The sequence below is a fragment of the Podarcis muralis genome, chromosome 8 (genome assembly GCF_964188315.1).
Source record: "Podarcis muralis chromosome 8, rPodMur119.hap1.1, whole genome shotgun sequence".
NCBI classification, from domain to species: domain Eukaryota; kingdom Metazoa; phylum Chordata; class Lepidosauria; order Squamata; family Lacertidae; genus Podarcis; species Podarcis muralis.
In genome coordinates, this window is record NC_135662.1 from 21,957,904 (window position 1) to 21,975,178 (window position 17,275).

Below are 17,275 nucleotides of genomic sequence, written 5' to 3' on the forward strand. Positions count from 1 at the left end.
TAGTCTGCTGCGTGAAGGCATGAAAGGGAGATTCTAAGCCTGTTCAGGTGAACAGGCTTAGAAGCCTCTTTGCAATCAGGAACCCTGCACCATCAGAGTTCTGTTAGGCCAGAAGACCAATCTGTTATCACCCTTTTATACACCATTTCATAGTGCAAACATCAAGATCGATGTGTGATAGAGCCCTATAGAATCCCATATTGGTAGAATTTGGGTGTGTGTGTATATGTGTGTGTGTGTGTGTGTGTGTGTGTGTGTGTGTGTGTATTCAAATATATGATAACCAGATGTTGCTGTATTGTAGCCAGCTGTACATTGTACAATATTGCAAGCCTGCATTGTTAGTTTGCTCCTCTTAATCTATGTATTTTCTTATCCCCCTCCACCAGGGAAAGTTGTTTATGGGGAGCCTATAGCTGCCGGCCTTGGAACGGATGGCACTCACTACTGGCATAAGGAATGGTCCCATGCTGCAGCACATGTCATGGGCCCACCCTTGAGGCCGGATCCTGCTACTCCAGACTTCTTGATGAATCTTTTGGCAAAGTAAGCTAATGCAGTGTACATGTAAAATGCTCACGTATGACGTCTTAGCAGCATCCAGATTCTTTAGCAAGAAGGCCATTAAACAGATGAAGCCAGCCATACTTATTTGGGCTGGGATGCTTTGTTCGCAGAGCAGATACTCTGCCACAGCCCTTCCGAAGCAAGGTATAACCAGCTTCAGTAAATGATCAAAATAAAAATAGCCGTGTGGCAGCCAACTGGTGAAGTCTGTTGTGTGGATACAGACGGCAGTTTGCTCTATGGTGGCTGTTCTGCACAGAGACATCCTCAGCTACATATAGCCAAGGCTGGTCCTATGATGACAGGTTGTGCTTAAGGAGAACAGATCTTAACCATGATCCTGGATTTGGATGACACACTGGGCTGTCTTAAAGGGACCAGAGAGGAGCAAAGCAAGTTCAGACTCTTTGCTGAGAACCAGCATGTTTGCATGGTCACAGAAAGCTATCACATGAGAACCAAGCCAGTATCTTGTGATTGATTCTTTGTCCATCATTTGTACCAACTTCTGTTTCTGAATGTTCAGATTTGCCTAACTTGGAATTGTTTCTTTTTTCCAGTGGTGACTTAACTGTGACAGCGACAGATAACTGTACCTTTGACATCTGCCAGAAGGCTTTGGGGAAGGATGATTTTACCAAGATCCCCAATGGGGTGAATGGTGTGGAGGACAGGATGTCGGTTGTGTGGGAAAAAGGAGTGGTGAGTAGGATTTATTTTGCTGTCAGACGGAATGGGGAGCAATAGAAGCAGCAGTGACAAGTTAGCCACCTGCCTCTGAGGAGGCACTTAAATCCTCAGGCACAGGGCTGTCTTAAGCATATACGGTGCCAGGGTGCAAAGATCCACCTGGCACCCCCCGCCGGTTGCCCAGTCCCAGGCGCACAGGAGGGTGGACCCAGCCAGCCGCCTCAGTGTCTCGTTGGCTCGGTCGCCCCTGAACTTGCGGCGTAGAGCCACCCACAGCAGAAGAGCCCGCCACAGCGCTCCAACCAATGGGTGGGCTCTTCCCCAGACTCAACTCTCGGGCCCCAGACTCTTGGCCCCGTACCCCTAGCACCTATGAGTAAAACGGCCCTGCTCAGACACCTCTTTCACTCTCCGTAGCGCACAGGACTTGAACTAGATACTTTGAAAGATACAAACTTACTGAAAGAGAGACTGCTATGACACATGTTCTGGGAACTGTCTGACTTGACTACTCTAGCATAATCTGTAAGGGGCTGCCTTGAACAGCTGCTGCTGTTCTTTCACTTCAGAATTGTTGTATGGAACTGTGGGCTATGAACTTTCTGAATAAGTGAACAACAGATGACTGAAATTCATTTATTATCCCATTCACTCTGGAGATTGATGGCTAGCAAATGGGATTAGTTTATTTGTTATTACATTAATATGCCGCCTTTCCATTAAGGAGCTCATGGTGATTTGCACACCTCTCTCTCCCCACTTTCATTTTATCCATGCAACTACCCTGTAAGGTAGGTTAGGCTGGAATATATTGACTGTCATGAGGTTACCCGCTGGGTTTCGTGACTGGGGATTCGAACCCTCCCAAGTTCTAGTCCAACACTGTAACCACTACACCACACTGCCTCTTCATACATTCCACAAATGAACAGATAGTTTTAAGGAGCAAGATTATCAGTGTTGAACTGGTTATTCCCCAAAAGAAGATTTCTGTTACAAAAAGTTACTTCTTAGGTGCTATATTTGTGTTCATCAGCATATTGCTGGGAGTTTACATTTTTTTATATTGAAATTTTCTGCCTAGAGGTTTTCTGGGTGAGGTTATCCCACCCGCACTCCTCAAAATAGAGAGTGAGTTTGCTTGCAATAGGCTTATGTATCCCCTCCCTTGCTGATGCCTATTTTTGGTTTCTTTGCAGCATAGTGGCAAAATGGATGAAAACAGATTTGTGGCAGTCACCAGCACGAATACAGCTAAAATCTTTAACCTGTACCCAAGGAAAGGGAGAATAGCTGTGGGCTCTGATGCTGACATTGTCATTTGGGACCCCAAAGCTACAAGGTATGGTCTATGAATAATCAAATCGCACCTGCCCATCCTTCTAGGAATGCATTTTGAAGACATAAATTTTGATGATGGAATGATGCCCCATTTGAATTATTCACAGGATAGTTAGCTACAGCATATCTATGGAAAGGATTTTGACTAGACAGAATGTTTAAAAAAATAGTTACCTGGATCGCTGACCATGTAGAAAAAGCATAATTGCTTGTACTTTTATATTAATTGCTATTTTCATGAATATGATCAGTGATTCCGAGCATTCTCCAGGCTAGCTCATGCCCACATAGTGATGCCCAAAAAGACCTAAATGATGTGCCAAAAACTACCACATGCTTTGCTAAAAATACATTAGACCAATTACCCATGGCATAGCTAGCCATTTTTAAGCCCAGGGAAAGGTCCCAGTTCTGTGCTGGCCTCTCTCCCTGGACCAGTTCAGGCTCTTCCGATGGGCTGCTGTTCTGCAAGTGCAGAAGAGGACTGGGGAGGCTAAACTTGGTATCCACCTAGCAGCCCGGAATAGTCCTGTTTCTGCCATCTGCCATCCCAGATTATGATTACAGAAATGCATTTCTCTTTCTGGGAGAGTTGTTCACGGAATAAGATATTTCTTGGGTGTGTGCTCATTTCAAAGCTCAATCAATACTTTATGGAAGAAATGCAACTTCTGGCTTCTGTTCTGCATCTGCACACAGCGTGTTTTATCTGTTAACTTTGGAGTGAATGGGGATGAAATGATGAGCAGCTTGTGAATGTTTAAATCTGACTGGTTACGTGACCTTATACTTCTCCAGAAGAGGGAGCACATGGCCTAGAAGTCATGGAAAGCCAAGAGGCAGCCTTCAGACTGTGTGGTGATAATTGGCAGTTATCTCAAGAGTAACCATGTTTCAGTCATTTCAGAACGATAATGATGGTGATGATTAGATTTATTATTATAATGCATTAGTCACTTTTGGGCCACAGCAAATCGAAGTGACTTACAATGTTTTAAGCAAAAAGCGAATGCATACATTAAAACAAGCATTAAAAAATATATATATTTAAAAGACAATTCTGTTTTTTAAAAACTAGATTAAACCATCTCACCCACACAAAAAGGCCATAGAGAATTAGAAGCCAAAGAGCTGATGAAAAAGGAATGTTTTTGCCTGGTTTCTAAAGATATGTAACAATGGTGTCAGATGAGCCTCCCTGGGGAGAGCGTTTCACAAGCAGGGAGCCACAACAAAATGCCGGTTCTCATGCTGCAATAAGCAAATAGGCTGCCTGCCTCTTTCTGGCAAAAAGTACTTATGAAAGCCATCACATAGTGGTCCAGTGATGAACATGTGTGTGCCACACTAGGAAGAAAAAAATTGTTAAGAGGCCCAGAGCAGGTATCCTAATATAATACTATGGTTTCTGTCATGTCTTCTAACATTCCTTTCACACTGCAGTTCCTGTTGTGTTACAGCACTATAGCTTTTTGGCTGATACCTTGGCATGTCACACCAAATCTCATTCATACCAGTGTGCATGGTGTTGCACAGTAACGAAGACCATTGGACAGAGTTGCCCCTCCTTCACACTTTTGGCACAAGCATGCTTCTGTTCCCCAATGATTCCCCCCATGAAAGTGTCAGGAAAGAACCATATGCCAGTATAAAGGTAAAGGGTAAAGGGAGCCCTGACCATTAGGTCTAGTCGTGGCCGACTCTGGGGTTGCGACGCTCATCTCGCTTTATTGGCCAAGGGAGCTGGAGTACAGCTTCCGGGTCATGTGGCCAGAATGACTAAGCCGCTTCTGGCGAACCAGAGCAGCACATGGAAACGCCGTTTACCTTCCCGCCGGAGCGGTACCTATTTATCTACTTGCACTTTGATGTGCTTTCAAACTGCTAGGTGGGCAGGAGCAGGGACCAAGCAACAGGAGCTCACCCCGTCGTGGGGATTCGAACCACTGACCTTCTGATCGGCAAATCCTAGGCTCTGGGGTTTAGTCCACAGTGCCACCCGCGTCCCTGTATGCCAGTATACCTCCCTAAATTTCATCACATTGCACTCCCGATATTTCAGGATAATGGGATTGCAAACAAATTCCCCCCACCCCAAAGTAATTACTAATACAGAAACTGTTTTTTAACCTCCACCAGATTTCCAGAAGTGACTTCTCTGTCATGTGAAAGCACAAATACAGTGCAGAAATTAACAGTGAAATGGGGAAATTTAATATGCCACTGTGGGCATGTAGCCTTAGTTTGGCTTATTGTACTCTGTAAACCAAGTCCAAGTTGTTTGCCACACAGTTCCTAGTTTAACCATGGAACAAAAAACCCCCAAAACAGTAAGATTGAAGTGAGCCATACTTCCCAGCACAATTGTTACGAAAGGAGGAGAATTCACTTTACAGAAATCAAGGTTTGGAGGGTGTGAGGGCATTGTAGGGGAAAAATAATTAAGCTATCCCTTAACATTGAAATTCCATTTACTCCCTTGACAGCTAGCACATTTGAAAGAGAAACCCTTCAGCATTGCTTTAGCATCCTTTTCTACATTACAAAATACAGAGTAAAAATGCAAGATGTGATGGCAGCCTAAAGCGATGGGCAGATGTTGATACACGACTAGAGAGAATTGGGAGGCTTTCATTGGAAGCCTTTGGAGAGGATGTAGACATCTCTGTGAAAAATGGTTGGGGATATTATGGGACCAGCAAAAGAAATCCATATACAATCAACTATGCTTGACATTCAGGGTTAGCACACAACAATAACACACTGAGTTCAGGCTGCAAACTTGTTTTCTTTAACGCCTGACACAATGATCTGCCACACCAGCATATAAAAGTTTAGGACTGGGCATAATGATCCCCTTTGCGTAACAACACAATGTCATGATTTATTGCTCTGCAGTTAAGACAGCCAGCTAGCTTTCAGCTTAATGCTAACCAGGTTTCCTCAGAAGTAAACCCAATTGATTCCAGCAGGACTTTCCAAAATCCCTAAGGCTGAAGTGCAATTGTATGCAGGCATAATTAAAAGGGGAAATAAAAAAAAGTGAAGTTCCTGTTACCCACTCCTATGTTAGAAAGGCTGTTACTTACATCTCTCTCCTTTTATTTTCCATGATGTCAAAGAGGTAGACTCTGGAATTGAGTCACCTGCTGAAAACATTTGCAATTAAATACCCTGGCAGTAAAGGGGCAGCCTCTCCAGCAGGCTTGCAGAATCAAGCTGTAGTGTCACAAGGAAAGTGATCTGAGAAAACATATTTGCAGTTGGAGCAACTTTGCTCTGTATCTGTTGGTCTCAGATCCTGTGTCTCACTCCCAGGTTTGGGTGTTGCAGGTGAAGCAGGAAAAGACAGAGTAAGTGCCTGGTTCAGGCCTTTGCTCATCACAATCTCTTTATTTGTATGCCATTTTCCTACAAAATCATGCCCAAAGTGGCTCACAAAATAAGCATAGCAATTCAAAACAAATACTAGAAACAATTTGAAATAACCATCTTAACAAGCAGTAAATACAAAAAGATCAGTCCGTGCAACATTGTGTGAAATAATAAGCTAACATAATTTATTATTATTATGAGCCTTAATAATGACTCATCTGGGTTTGTTCACATCACACTAAACTATGGTTTATTGTGAAGTCTGACCTTTAAAGCCTTAAATGGCTTCAGCCCAGTATACCTGAAGGAGCATCTCCACCCTCATCGTTCAGCCTGGACACTGAGGTCCAGCTCCAAGGGCCTTCTGGCAGTTCCCTCACTGCGAGAAGTGAGATTGCAGAGAACCAGGCAGAGGGCATTCTCGATAGTGGTGCCCGCCCTGTGGAACACCCTCCCATCAGGAAATAAACAACTATCTGACTTTTAGAAGACATCTGAAAGCAGCCCTGTTTAGGGAAGTTTTTACTGTTTGATGTTTTATCTCTTTATTATTATTCTGTGCAGCAGGAATTGAGATCATGCTACAAATAAACTATGTTGCACTCCAGTTTAAAATATGCTTATGTGGCACAGTTCTGTACATAGCTACTCAGAAGTAGGACCTATGGAGTTTGATGGGTCTTGCTTCCTGATAAGTATGCAGAAGATTGCAGCCCAGATTGAGTTGATTTTAACTAAATATGCCTCAAATTAATGTGCTATGGATTGCAATAGGCACCCAAAAAGTCTTTGTTACAATGTCGATACAGACCACACACCTTAGGCAGAATAATGATTAACAGTAAACTTGAAGTAATTGCACTATAATATGACAGGGTTTATTTTTATTTTAAAAAATGCATTTGAGGGAGGATGTATTGGAATGCAGTTTTAAAATGTATGAGAGAAAGAATTGCCTTCCCCCCGTCTATTCAGGAAATGCCAGTTCTGAAATATTCATTAAATAGCACTTAAGATATCAAGAAACCCTTCACTTTGTGGTATTTATGAATTGCCAAACAGCTTTTTTTCACACTTTGATATACATGACACCTTAAATTTATCACCTGTAGAGTGATGGAGAGCAAACCCAACAAGAAAGATTGTGTTGAGGGTGAAATGTTCTATATTTCACTCTTTACTCTATTACTATGACCAATGTCATGAAAACGTGTTGTTGTTTTTTAACTGAACAACACCACCCAGTTTATTGGGGTGAACAAAAAAGTCTTGTGGGGGTACTGCATTGTGATATATTGTGCTCTTAAGGTGCAGCTGGATGAATCTTTAAGAGAGACGTGTTTGGAATCAGTGATTCTCTTAAGAGCATTACCGGTGCAATCCTATACATTGGGAGTAAGTTCCCAGGGATAGGGTTGCAGCCTTAATTGCTTAGCCTTTTGACTAGCAAGAGAACGTGTGAATGAAAAGTATTGAATTTGAGTGACAGCAGGCAATACATGCAAAAAAAAATTAAATTTTTTTTGGTACATTTATATATCACTTTTTCTTCCAAGGAGCTGAAGGTGGTGTACATGTTTCTCTTCCCCAATTTATCCTCACAACAACCCTGTGAGGTGGGTTTGCTTGAGAGATAGTGGCTGGCCCAAGCTCACCCGGTGAGCTTTATGGTTGCCACTTTGATGTTGCAGTCTGAAAGATGAAACTCTTTACGTTGAAAGGGATGTGGATGCAGAAATCTGCTTATTTGTCTGCTTCCTTTGGTGGTCTGACTCTGAGTACAATTTAGATCTTGTCTGCCCTATTTTTTACCGTAAGCACTAGGCACTCTCTTCTTCTGTATGGGCATCCTTGGGAAAGTCCTGGAACTTCATCAGTGATTCAGTAGATTCAGCAGTGATCCTTCCCTCTATTTCCTGTTATGCCTGATCTTTTGCCTTTCTTCGGTTTTCTTGCACGTAACAGTTCAGTGTGTTTTAAAGGACACATGCTGTGTTGAAACAAACACAGCCCTTCCTTTTTTTTTTTTTTTTTAAGGCAGCAATTTAAAATAGCTGCAGCAGAAACATGGCCGCAAAAGCAGGAGATACTGTGGCAGGAAGAATGCAGACAGAGGCTAGAGAGTGATGTTGGAGGATGGGAAAGGAGGCTGGCTCGTATTTTTATCAGCCTTACCCTAGCTTTTCCTGAAATGTATGTGTGTTGTTGCAGTGGGGGAAATGATGGGCAGAGCAGAAGAGGTAAAGTCAAAATCAGAAAGAGTGCAGGGGCCGCTGCGAAGCTACCAGGCTGTCAAGATTTGGGAGGGGGACGGGGTGCTGGCTACCCTCCCACTCATTTCTCTCCCCTCCTCCAATTTTTTATAAATGTACCTGAATTTTGCAGACTCACATGCAAATGCTAGACTTTGTGCTTAGTCTCTTCATACACTACCATAGTAAAACATGTAATTAGGTCTCAGTGTAATTTCTGTTTCAGTAAAACAAGTCTTTGCAAGCTTTATATCAACATACGGCGCAGTATGTTTTACGCACAGTACTATTATAAACCCGTGGCCTATAATTCTGTAATCTTGTGCGCTCTGCCTGGAATTAGTGTTAGTAAATATAACAGATTATGGACAAATATCACTTCCTTAGTATATTGTGTGTATGTGTTTAAATTTTAATTGTCTGCTACTATTTCAAGATACAGGAAATGAAGAGAAATAGGTTACTGGTTTTTTACTTATTGCGCCGTTGAATTAAGTGCAAGACTTTGATTTCCCTAGGAATTTATCCATGTAATTTCATGAAGGAGTTTTTACGGCATCGCTTTTTTCTCCTCCCCACAAAGGAAGATCACACGCTTTCAATCTGCTTGCCCTTTTATTTTGGTTAAAAGGAAGAACAAAGAAGGAAGCCACAAAAGTCAGCTGCTGTGTGAACACAGTGTGCATTTCCTCTGACATGCCGTCTCACAAAACAGCTACTTTCTGCAGAGAGAAAATTCCAAGGAAGTCAACGAAAGCAGTGCCATGTTGTTTACATAGTTCTCCTGTGTGGAAGACTCAAGTGTCTTGTTCCTTAGAACCTAAAACTCACCTTTCCAATATTCATCCCCATTTCCCAGTCCTGTCTCCTTTAAAAAACAAAAACAAAAAAACCCAACCAATGTTTAAATTAAGTAATTTTTAAGAAAGTACAGGGGGTTCTATTTGAGACCCTTGCCCAAGCGTAATTATATCACTCCTATTGTGGCCTTCCTCAACATGGTACCCTCCAGATGTTATGTATCTGCAAACTCCTATCAGCCACAGCAACAAGAGTTGCTGTTCAAAACACCTGGAAGGCACTAAGTGGATAAGGGCTGCCCTGTTGGGCTCAGTAAACCCCGTATCTGACTATTGTCCACTTCCTGTGCTCAGGTGCACTAGGAGTAAGGTTGGCCAAAATAGGCGCTCATGGTCATAAATTACAAATTGGCAGCTGCAGTTTCGTTCAGAAGCTTTTGCCATTAGCTGAGCAATCAATACCAGCCAGACATTCAAAGCAATTGCAGGAACTTCCAGGAGCTTCCTGGCAATGCTCTGCAGCAATGAAGTTGTCAGTGATAACAGAAAACAGTTTGATGTGAAACTTTTATCGAGCTGAGCCCTCCAGTACTGTCAAAGCTGTTTTTTAATCAGAGACTGTGCTGTTCTGCTTCGTTTGCATGTCTACAGGTACTTTCTAATTGTTGTGGGTGTTGCCTGGGGTCTAGAAAGGCCAGCCCAAAGTATGAAAGAGTTTTCTTTTTCTAAAGAGGGGTGGTGAAACAGACGGGTGTGCTTCATCATATATACAGCATGCCTTGTAGAGACAGGGATCGTGTAGCCCTCCAAGATGCTGTTGGACTACAGCTCACATCATTCTCGACCTCTGGCCATACTGGATGGGGCTGAAAGGAGCTGGAGTCCAGCAACATCTGGAGGGCCACAGATTCCCCATTCCTGCCTTAATATGTATTTCATGTACACACAGCAAACAGACAGCTTCAAGTAAAGGGTCACTTATGTTTGGAAACATGGGACGCGGGTGGCGCTGTGAGTTAAACCACAGAGCCTAGGGCTAGCCGATCAGAAGGTTGGCGGTTCGAATCCCTGCGACGGGGTGAGCTACCATTGCTTGGTCCCAGCTCCTGCCAACCTAGCAGTTCAAAAGCACGTCAATGTGCAAGTAGATAAATAGGTACCGCTCTGGCGGGAAGGTAAACGGCATTTCCGTGCGCTGCTCTGGTTTCGCCAGAAACAGCTTAATCCTGCTGGCCACATGACCCGGAAGCTTTATGCCGGCTCCCTCGGCCAATAAAGCGAGATGAGCGCCACAACCCGAGTCAGCCACGACTGGACCTAACAGTCAGGGGTCCCTTTACCTTTACCTTTATGTTTGGAAATAAATCAACAAATCTTTAAAAACATTTTTGACAGACCTAGTGAAAGCATCACTAGATGTAAGGTTAAGGTATCTCAAGGTTTTTCCACCTATATACATTTATATCCATGAAGGAGCCCTCAGTATACTTTGTTTAAAGCAGCCTGCTGCCCTCCAGATATTTTGGACCATAAATCCCATCATGGGCTGATAGGCCTCAATAGTTTAGGACCACCTGCTCTTGGAAAACACATTTGTAATAATAATAAAATACTATTAAAAATCAAAATTAAAACATTTATTACTTTGTAAAGAGTTTACATGCCCAAATGGCCTCCATGTAGTTTACAAGTATAAAATCAATTATAAAATCCATACGTAGTTAAAATGCACAATAAAACAATTCCATCGAAACATTCAAACCATTCATAATTAAAATTTACAATAAAACAAGTCAATCAAAAAGCATAACAATTAAAACAATTAAAAGATCAATTAAAACAATTGGATCAGGAAGTTTGAGTTCAGGGGAATGCTTGCCTAAATAGCTGTGTCTTCAAGAGCCGGTGGAATGCCAGTACTGATGGTGCCTCTTGTATTTCAGCAGGGAGCCCAGGTGGTGCTGCCCTCAGTGTTGGCTGAATCTTTGATACGTGGCAACACCTGTAATAGACAACAACATATGTTGGCAGTCCAAGTGTTGAAAGCACTTTCTACACAGATCCAACCTATATTGACCTTGGACATGGAGTTGGGCAGCTTTGGCCTCACTGACTGCTGTCTTTTATTATGGCATTTATACTTCCTGGTTTTATGTAATCTATGTTACTGCATATTATACTGTAACCCACTCTGGAGTTATATTTTTAAATGAAGAGCAGGCTATAATAGTTTTGGCAAATGGCCATTCCTCGGTGGTAGGACATGTGCTTTACTTGCACACAAGGGGCCAGATTTGTACCTGAAGAGCCCTGTTGGTGGAAGCACTGCTCTAGGATTGCTGCTTGTGCAATGGCCTTCCCCGCTCTCCTACCCCCGTGTATCCCTGAAAGTGACTAGGGGTGGGTGGGTCAAGAGACACCCCACCCGCCAGAACAGCGCACAGGGGAGGAAAGTAGGAGATCATTCCATCTGGAAAACTGAAAAGCTTACACAGGTGGAACGTTCATAATAGTGAGATTAAATTCCACCCAAGGTCCTGGGACCATCCTTGCCTTCTCCAGGCAAAGGAGCTCAGTTATCAAAAGTAGAAAAGCCCCCTTCTGAGTCGTGGGAGAGGCAAGAGCCAGTTGCCAAGAGTGACCAAGCAGGGTTTCCACGCTCTCTTCTGTACAGTTGGCCAATAGTAAGTAGGCTGTGGGTCCAGTGAGGAATTGCTAGTGAAATGTGAAGATGTTTGGGATATTGGGGAGATGTGGAGAAGGCAATGGGGAGAGAATCTAGGCTGTGGCCTGGCAAGCCATCGTTTGCATGATTGGCTGGGAGATGACTTGAGCTATAACCATGGTTTATTAACCAAACAATAGTTAATGTTAACTGTGACTTAGTGTTGCATGCAAGCAAGGCCGCTGCCAGTTACAGTGGATAGTTCTGGGCTTTAGGGACCAACGGTTATCTTGGTGTAAACCAGCTTCATCCATTTGTCTGTGTAGGCTGAAAACGGCCCAGTGATTCCAATTCTGTATTTAAAAAATAGTTCGCAAGTTAAAAAAATCACACAAACCTCTCTCAACTTTTTAATGATACACTTGGGGTTTATTTGTTTCTTGACTCGCTTTGCATTGTTTCTGAATCCATAAATTGAATGTGCCAGTGGATTTTATATGTTCCCTTCCCTAAGGATGTTCTGGAGATAATTATACTCTGGTCCCGAATGCCAAGCATTATTAACTATTGTGACAGGAGCGCAAGACCAGAATGAACAGTGTGGCAATTATGCCGTAGCCTAAGACAGTGTACCTTGGGAAATGTAGAGGACAGCTAGGCCCCAAATCTGCTACTTGTGCTAGTTGGTCTCTCGGGTATGGGGAATATTTTTCAGACCAAAGGCCACAATCCCATCCGAACAGCTTTCCATTGCTGCATGCACATGGTGGGCAGGGCCAAAGATGAAAGTGGGTGGAGAAATGAATGCAAATTCTTTCCACACCCACCCCACCCTATTGTCTTCCACCCCGACAGCCAAGAGGCATTATCAGAGGTCAAGGACACATTCCCACCAGGCAAAAGTGCTTATGGAAGTGGGGGGGGTGAGGGGGGTGGCCTGGGAAGAGTTGAGCGGGCTAGATAGGCATTTAGATCCTGGGCCTAAGTTTCCTGCCCCCTGCCCCTACCTGTAATACATTCTGCCCACTTCCAGAGGAAGGAGCCTGGAATCTGGACGCTGACATCAGCTAATGGCCTCCATGAATCCCTAGTGTACCTTTACTTTGGATTCTGATTTTAAGCTGCTTTGAAAGTCTGTTTTGGTTGAAAAGCAGGGGCACCAAGGCAAACGAGGAAAGCTACAAAATGACAAAAGGGTCTGTTCACTATATCAAGGCTTGTGTTTTATTCAGGAGCACTTCAGGCAGATGAATGAACTAAGCCGCATCATTATTTTAATGCAAATGTATGGAGCAACTTAGCACATAGATTCATGGCATGATGACAGGTCAAATGCAAATTTCCACTGTGCTCAGGTTGTCCTGCTGTAAGGAGCGCAGATGGATCTGCTCCATGAGCCACCATTTTGTGCCCAGCTCCCATGTGTACTTGAAGGAGGGGCAAAGCAGGGAAATGCTCCAAGGTCCATCTGACAAAGCTGAGATCCCCCAACTTGTTGGTACATATTGCCTAATATCGGTGGGCAGCGTGGCACACGTCCAACCTCACCTTTGACCTTCAGGGCAGTGGCTTTCTGAAGCCTATTCCCAGAATTCCAAGCAGGTAAGATGGAGGGCTTCAGTGCTGCCTTAGCTGAGGACTCTTAATTTGTGACAGGCAAGAGCTCTGAGTGGAAGGGAGGATGGCTCAGTCCCAAACACCCTCTGCTGCCTTTGCCACCGGGCAGATGAGCTGCGGCAGTTCCTTGACTGAGGGTTATAAATTGTGAGGGATAAGCAGCTGCAGCAGTCTTGAGAGGGAAATGAGTGGACCTTATTAAACTAAAAGTGTTCCTGTAAGCATGAAGTACATTCCTATTTAGAGCAGGGTTCCCATGACCTTTAGTCCATCTTTAAAGCTCAGAGGTAAATAAATAATAGATCTGAATTGGGTCCTGTCTGCACTGAGAATGAATGACTTTTGTTCACAGGGTTGAAAATTGTGTTTCAGAATTGCTGCTGTATTGGGTTTTGGTTTTTTTATCAGGGTGGTTGAGAACTATTGGCAAATTTGATGTATATAAGAGAAGACTGGTTCATTTTCTTGCTTTTCCTTTTACCTCTTCAGGCCTAGAGGGGGATATAACTGGCACCCCCAAGAGATGAGCCTGCAATTAACGGTGATGGTTTGGGGAAATAGGTTACCTCCTCCAAGCCTCTTAAATAAAGAACAGTTCTTCCTCCCGCTAGAGCTATCTTTGGAGCAAGATTGATCAGGGCTCAGTTCTGGCATCTGATTTTAGCAGGCTTAACCTTGGAAAATATGGAGGAAGAAATGATGGGAGGGTTCCTGAGCAGGTGCAGAGTGCATTTTGCTGTAAAATCTGCTAGTGTGTTTGTACACACACGTGTGTGTAAACACACATATTCAAGAAAAATCTAATTTTGTAGAGTTATTAATAATAGTACTCTTGGTATCTTTACAGCAGAAAACAGCATGCACAGAGAGAGACAGGATCGCACTTGCTGTGCTTACTTTGCTTATTGCGGGGAGGGGGAATGAAGGGGATTTAGGATCAATCAATACTAAGGTTCTTGCTCCAGAGAGCTGGCAATAAACACACTAGTTGCAATGGCAACATTTACTTATAAAAGAATAAAAGGTTTAAATGTCACAACATGCCAATAAACAATGATTTAAAAGCAATAAAATGGCTACGTAGCTTAAAATGCAACTTTACAGAGGCATGGGGCAGGGAGGTGCAATGCCGCATTGTACAGGCTAACTTACCTGCCTGTTGCTTGGAGCACGTCCTTAATTACTATTGCAGAGATGGAGGGAAGAGGCTTGTGTTGGGTAGTTGCCCAATACAGGATTGTAAGGCGGAATCTTAGAGATCCAGTTTTGTGATCTCTAAGATCTGGAAGATCACATGCAAAGTAGCAGTTTTTCCCATCTCACAAGACTCAGAGGTGAGTGAGATCATGGACATGCCAGAGGGAGAGATACGTAAAAGGGGAATGAGACACAGCTGTTAGGAAGGGATAAAATGGCAGTGCTGAACTCAGGCTTCCAGAGCGTTTGCTGTGACAGGTGGGGATGTGGTCACAACTTTATGTTAGACTCTTGGTAGATGAGGTTAGTTGGTAAAAAGTCATCCTCCTGTCAAATATGGCAAGCAGTTTTAACGGCAGTGGCTCATCATCTGCCTTCAGGGCGAACACCCCTCTGCACAACCATTGATTCCCTGCAGTTTTGTGAATGCACTTGGTTTAAAAATAGAGGGGTGGGGGGGTGGGAATTTTCCTCTTTTGGAAAGACTCTGGTGAGTGCCTTTCTGCTGAGGAGTTCTGACAACTTCCATTGCAAAATAACACACATAGTTCAAAGCCAAGGAAAATGTGAAAGGGTGAGTGTAGAGGGAGGAAAGGAGGGAGTCTGACTGAGATAAAGCCGTCTCCTGCAGCTGTCTACAGAAGTAGGGCACCTGAAAATCCGTGGCGTGGAACAACCTGCAAGGTCACTTCCAGACAACCTATTTACTGAGCATTCATCCCAATTTGTTTGCACAAAGTTCATAGGGAGGTTTATTCAGCATTCATTGTGATTTGTTTGTGGGGACATATACAATTGTTACCCCACATTTTGGGGTGCATTTCTTTTTTACTACAAAAAGTCCAGTTTTGGGGAAAGGGTTTTTTTTTTGCACAAGAGTGCCAAATTCCCTTTATTTGCACAATCTGAATTATACCAATATGCAGTTGGATCTTGCATGCAAACCCTTGTGTTATAAAAAGATGACTAAAACTAATCTGCCGTGCATACCCGTTCATAGAAAATGCTGTATTGTGTAACCTCACCTTGATTCCGAAAGGGCTTTTTCACAGAGGGTCTGGGCTTGGAGCAGAGTGTCACTACATAACAAAAGACATAGTGTGTTCCTGGGACATCCTGAGTCATGCCAAGTAAATATGTCTTACTTTAAATATTGTGAGGATCCTGTGCCCTTTTAAAATGTGGTTTTTGGGGGTTGGGAGTTATTGGGTTGTTTTTATTTTAAGGTTTTATATTTATATTTTATTCTCTGAACACCCCTGTGACTGGGTAGTAAAGGTAAAGGGACCCCTGACCATTAGGTCCAGCTGTGGCCAACTCTGGGGTTGCGGCACTCATTTCGCTTTATTGGCCGAGGGAGCCGGCGTACAGCTTCCGGGTCATGTGGCCAGCATGACTAAGCCGCTTCTGGCGGACCAGAGCAGCGCACGGAAACGCCGTTTACCTTCCCACCAGAGCAGTACCTATTTATCTACTTGCACTTTGAGGTGCTTTCGAACTGCTTGGTTGGCAGGAGCAGGGACCGAGCAACAGGAGCTCACCCCGTCGTGGGGATTCGAACCGCCGACCTTCTGATCGGCAAGTCCTAGGCTCCATGGTTTAACCCACAGTGCCACCCGTGTCCCAAGACTGGGTATAGGGTGGTATAAAAATTCAATAAATAATAAAATCTCATGTCACCGGTTTAAAGGTAAGTCACAGGAGCATTTCCACCCCTCAGATCTTACTCTTACTGGTTCAGATTGATTGCATTTTTATTCCACCTTATTCTACCTCTCCTCATTTAATCCCCACAACAACCCTGTGAGGTAGGTTAGGCTGAGAGGCAGTGACTGGCCCAAGGTTGAGTGGGGATTTGAGACCGTTTAACTTCCGTTGGTTGGTTTTAATGCTGCTTTTGAAACCTATATTGTTTTCTTTGTTTTTCATATTGCATTGTTGCTGTAAGCTGCCCTAGAGAAAGACTTTTTCTTTCTTTTGAAGGACGATACACAAATATTTAGAATGAATACATAAATATGGAAAAGCAGTGTTTTCGGAATAGCTGCTGCTTAGGTGAAATTAAAATGCAAAAAGCATTGAGGAGCGAATGCATTCCTAGAAAGAAATAAGCAATAAATAACCTGGTGGCCTCAACAGATGCAGGTGATGCTTGCAGCATTTTAAGATAACAGGAGTTACAGTGGTACCTCAGGTTACAGATGCTTCAGGTTGCAGACTCTGCTAAACCAGAAAAAGTACCTTGGGTTAAGTACTTTACTTCAGGATAAGAAGAGAAATCGCGTGGCGGCAGCGCAACAGCAGAGGGGGGCCCCATTAGCTAAAGTGGTACCTCAGGTTAAGAACAGTTTCAGGTTAAGAACGGACCTCCTGAACGAATTAAGTTCTTAACCTGAGGTACCACTGTATAGGAATCACACCTCTCTCTCTCTCTCTCCCCCACCCCCATCCCAAATTTTGCTATTAAAAATGAGATTGCACTTTTATCTCTTTTTTGGGAAATCCTTCCTCTTAAATCATTTGTAACTACTCAATGAACCAATGGCAGTTGTGTTGTTTTTGGTTGCTTCTAAAGTATATAGTCCAATGGCAGCTCAACCAGGCGTTTCTCTGCAGAAGCTTTTTTACATAGACGTTAATGAGAGCTAAGTGAGACCACAGCGGAGTTTCTTACCTAAAAGAGGAAAACTCTTGTTCAGCTCCAATTTATTTTTTCCAGTAGATTTTGCTTCAAATCTGTGATTTAAAAGACCACCCTAAACACTTGGAAG

The 17,275-nt window shown here is 43.4% G+C and overlaps 1 protein-coding gene across 1 annotated transcript in view; it reads left to right on the forward strand.

Annotated features, from left to right (window-relative positions):
* DPYS (dihydropyrimidinase) overlaps positions 1 to 17,275 on the forward strand; it is a 45,169-nt gene that overhangs the window by 23,544 nt on the left and 4,350 nt on the right. Inside the window, exons 5-7 of the mRNA XM_028736310.2 lie at positions 390 to 546; positions 1,128 to 1,269; positions 2,457 to 2,599. Coding sequence (XP_028592143.2) covers positions 390 to 546; positions 1,128 to 1,269; positions 2,457 to 2,599 — 442 coding nt within the window. The remainder of the gene's footprint in view (positions 1 to 389; positions 547 to 1,127; positions 1,270 to 2,456; positions 2,600 to 17,275) is intronic.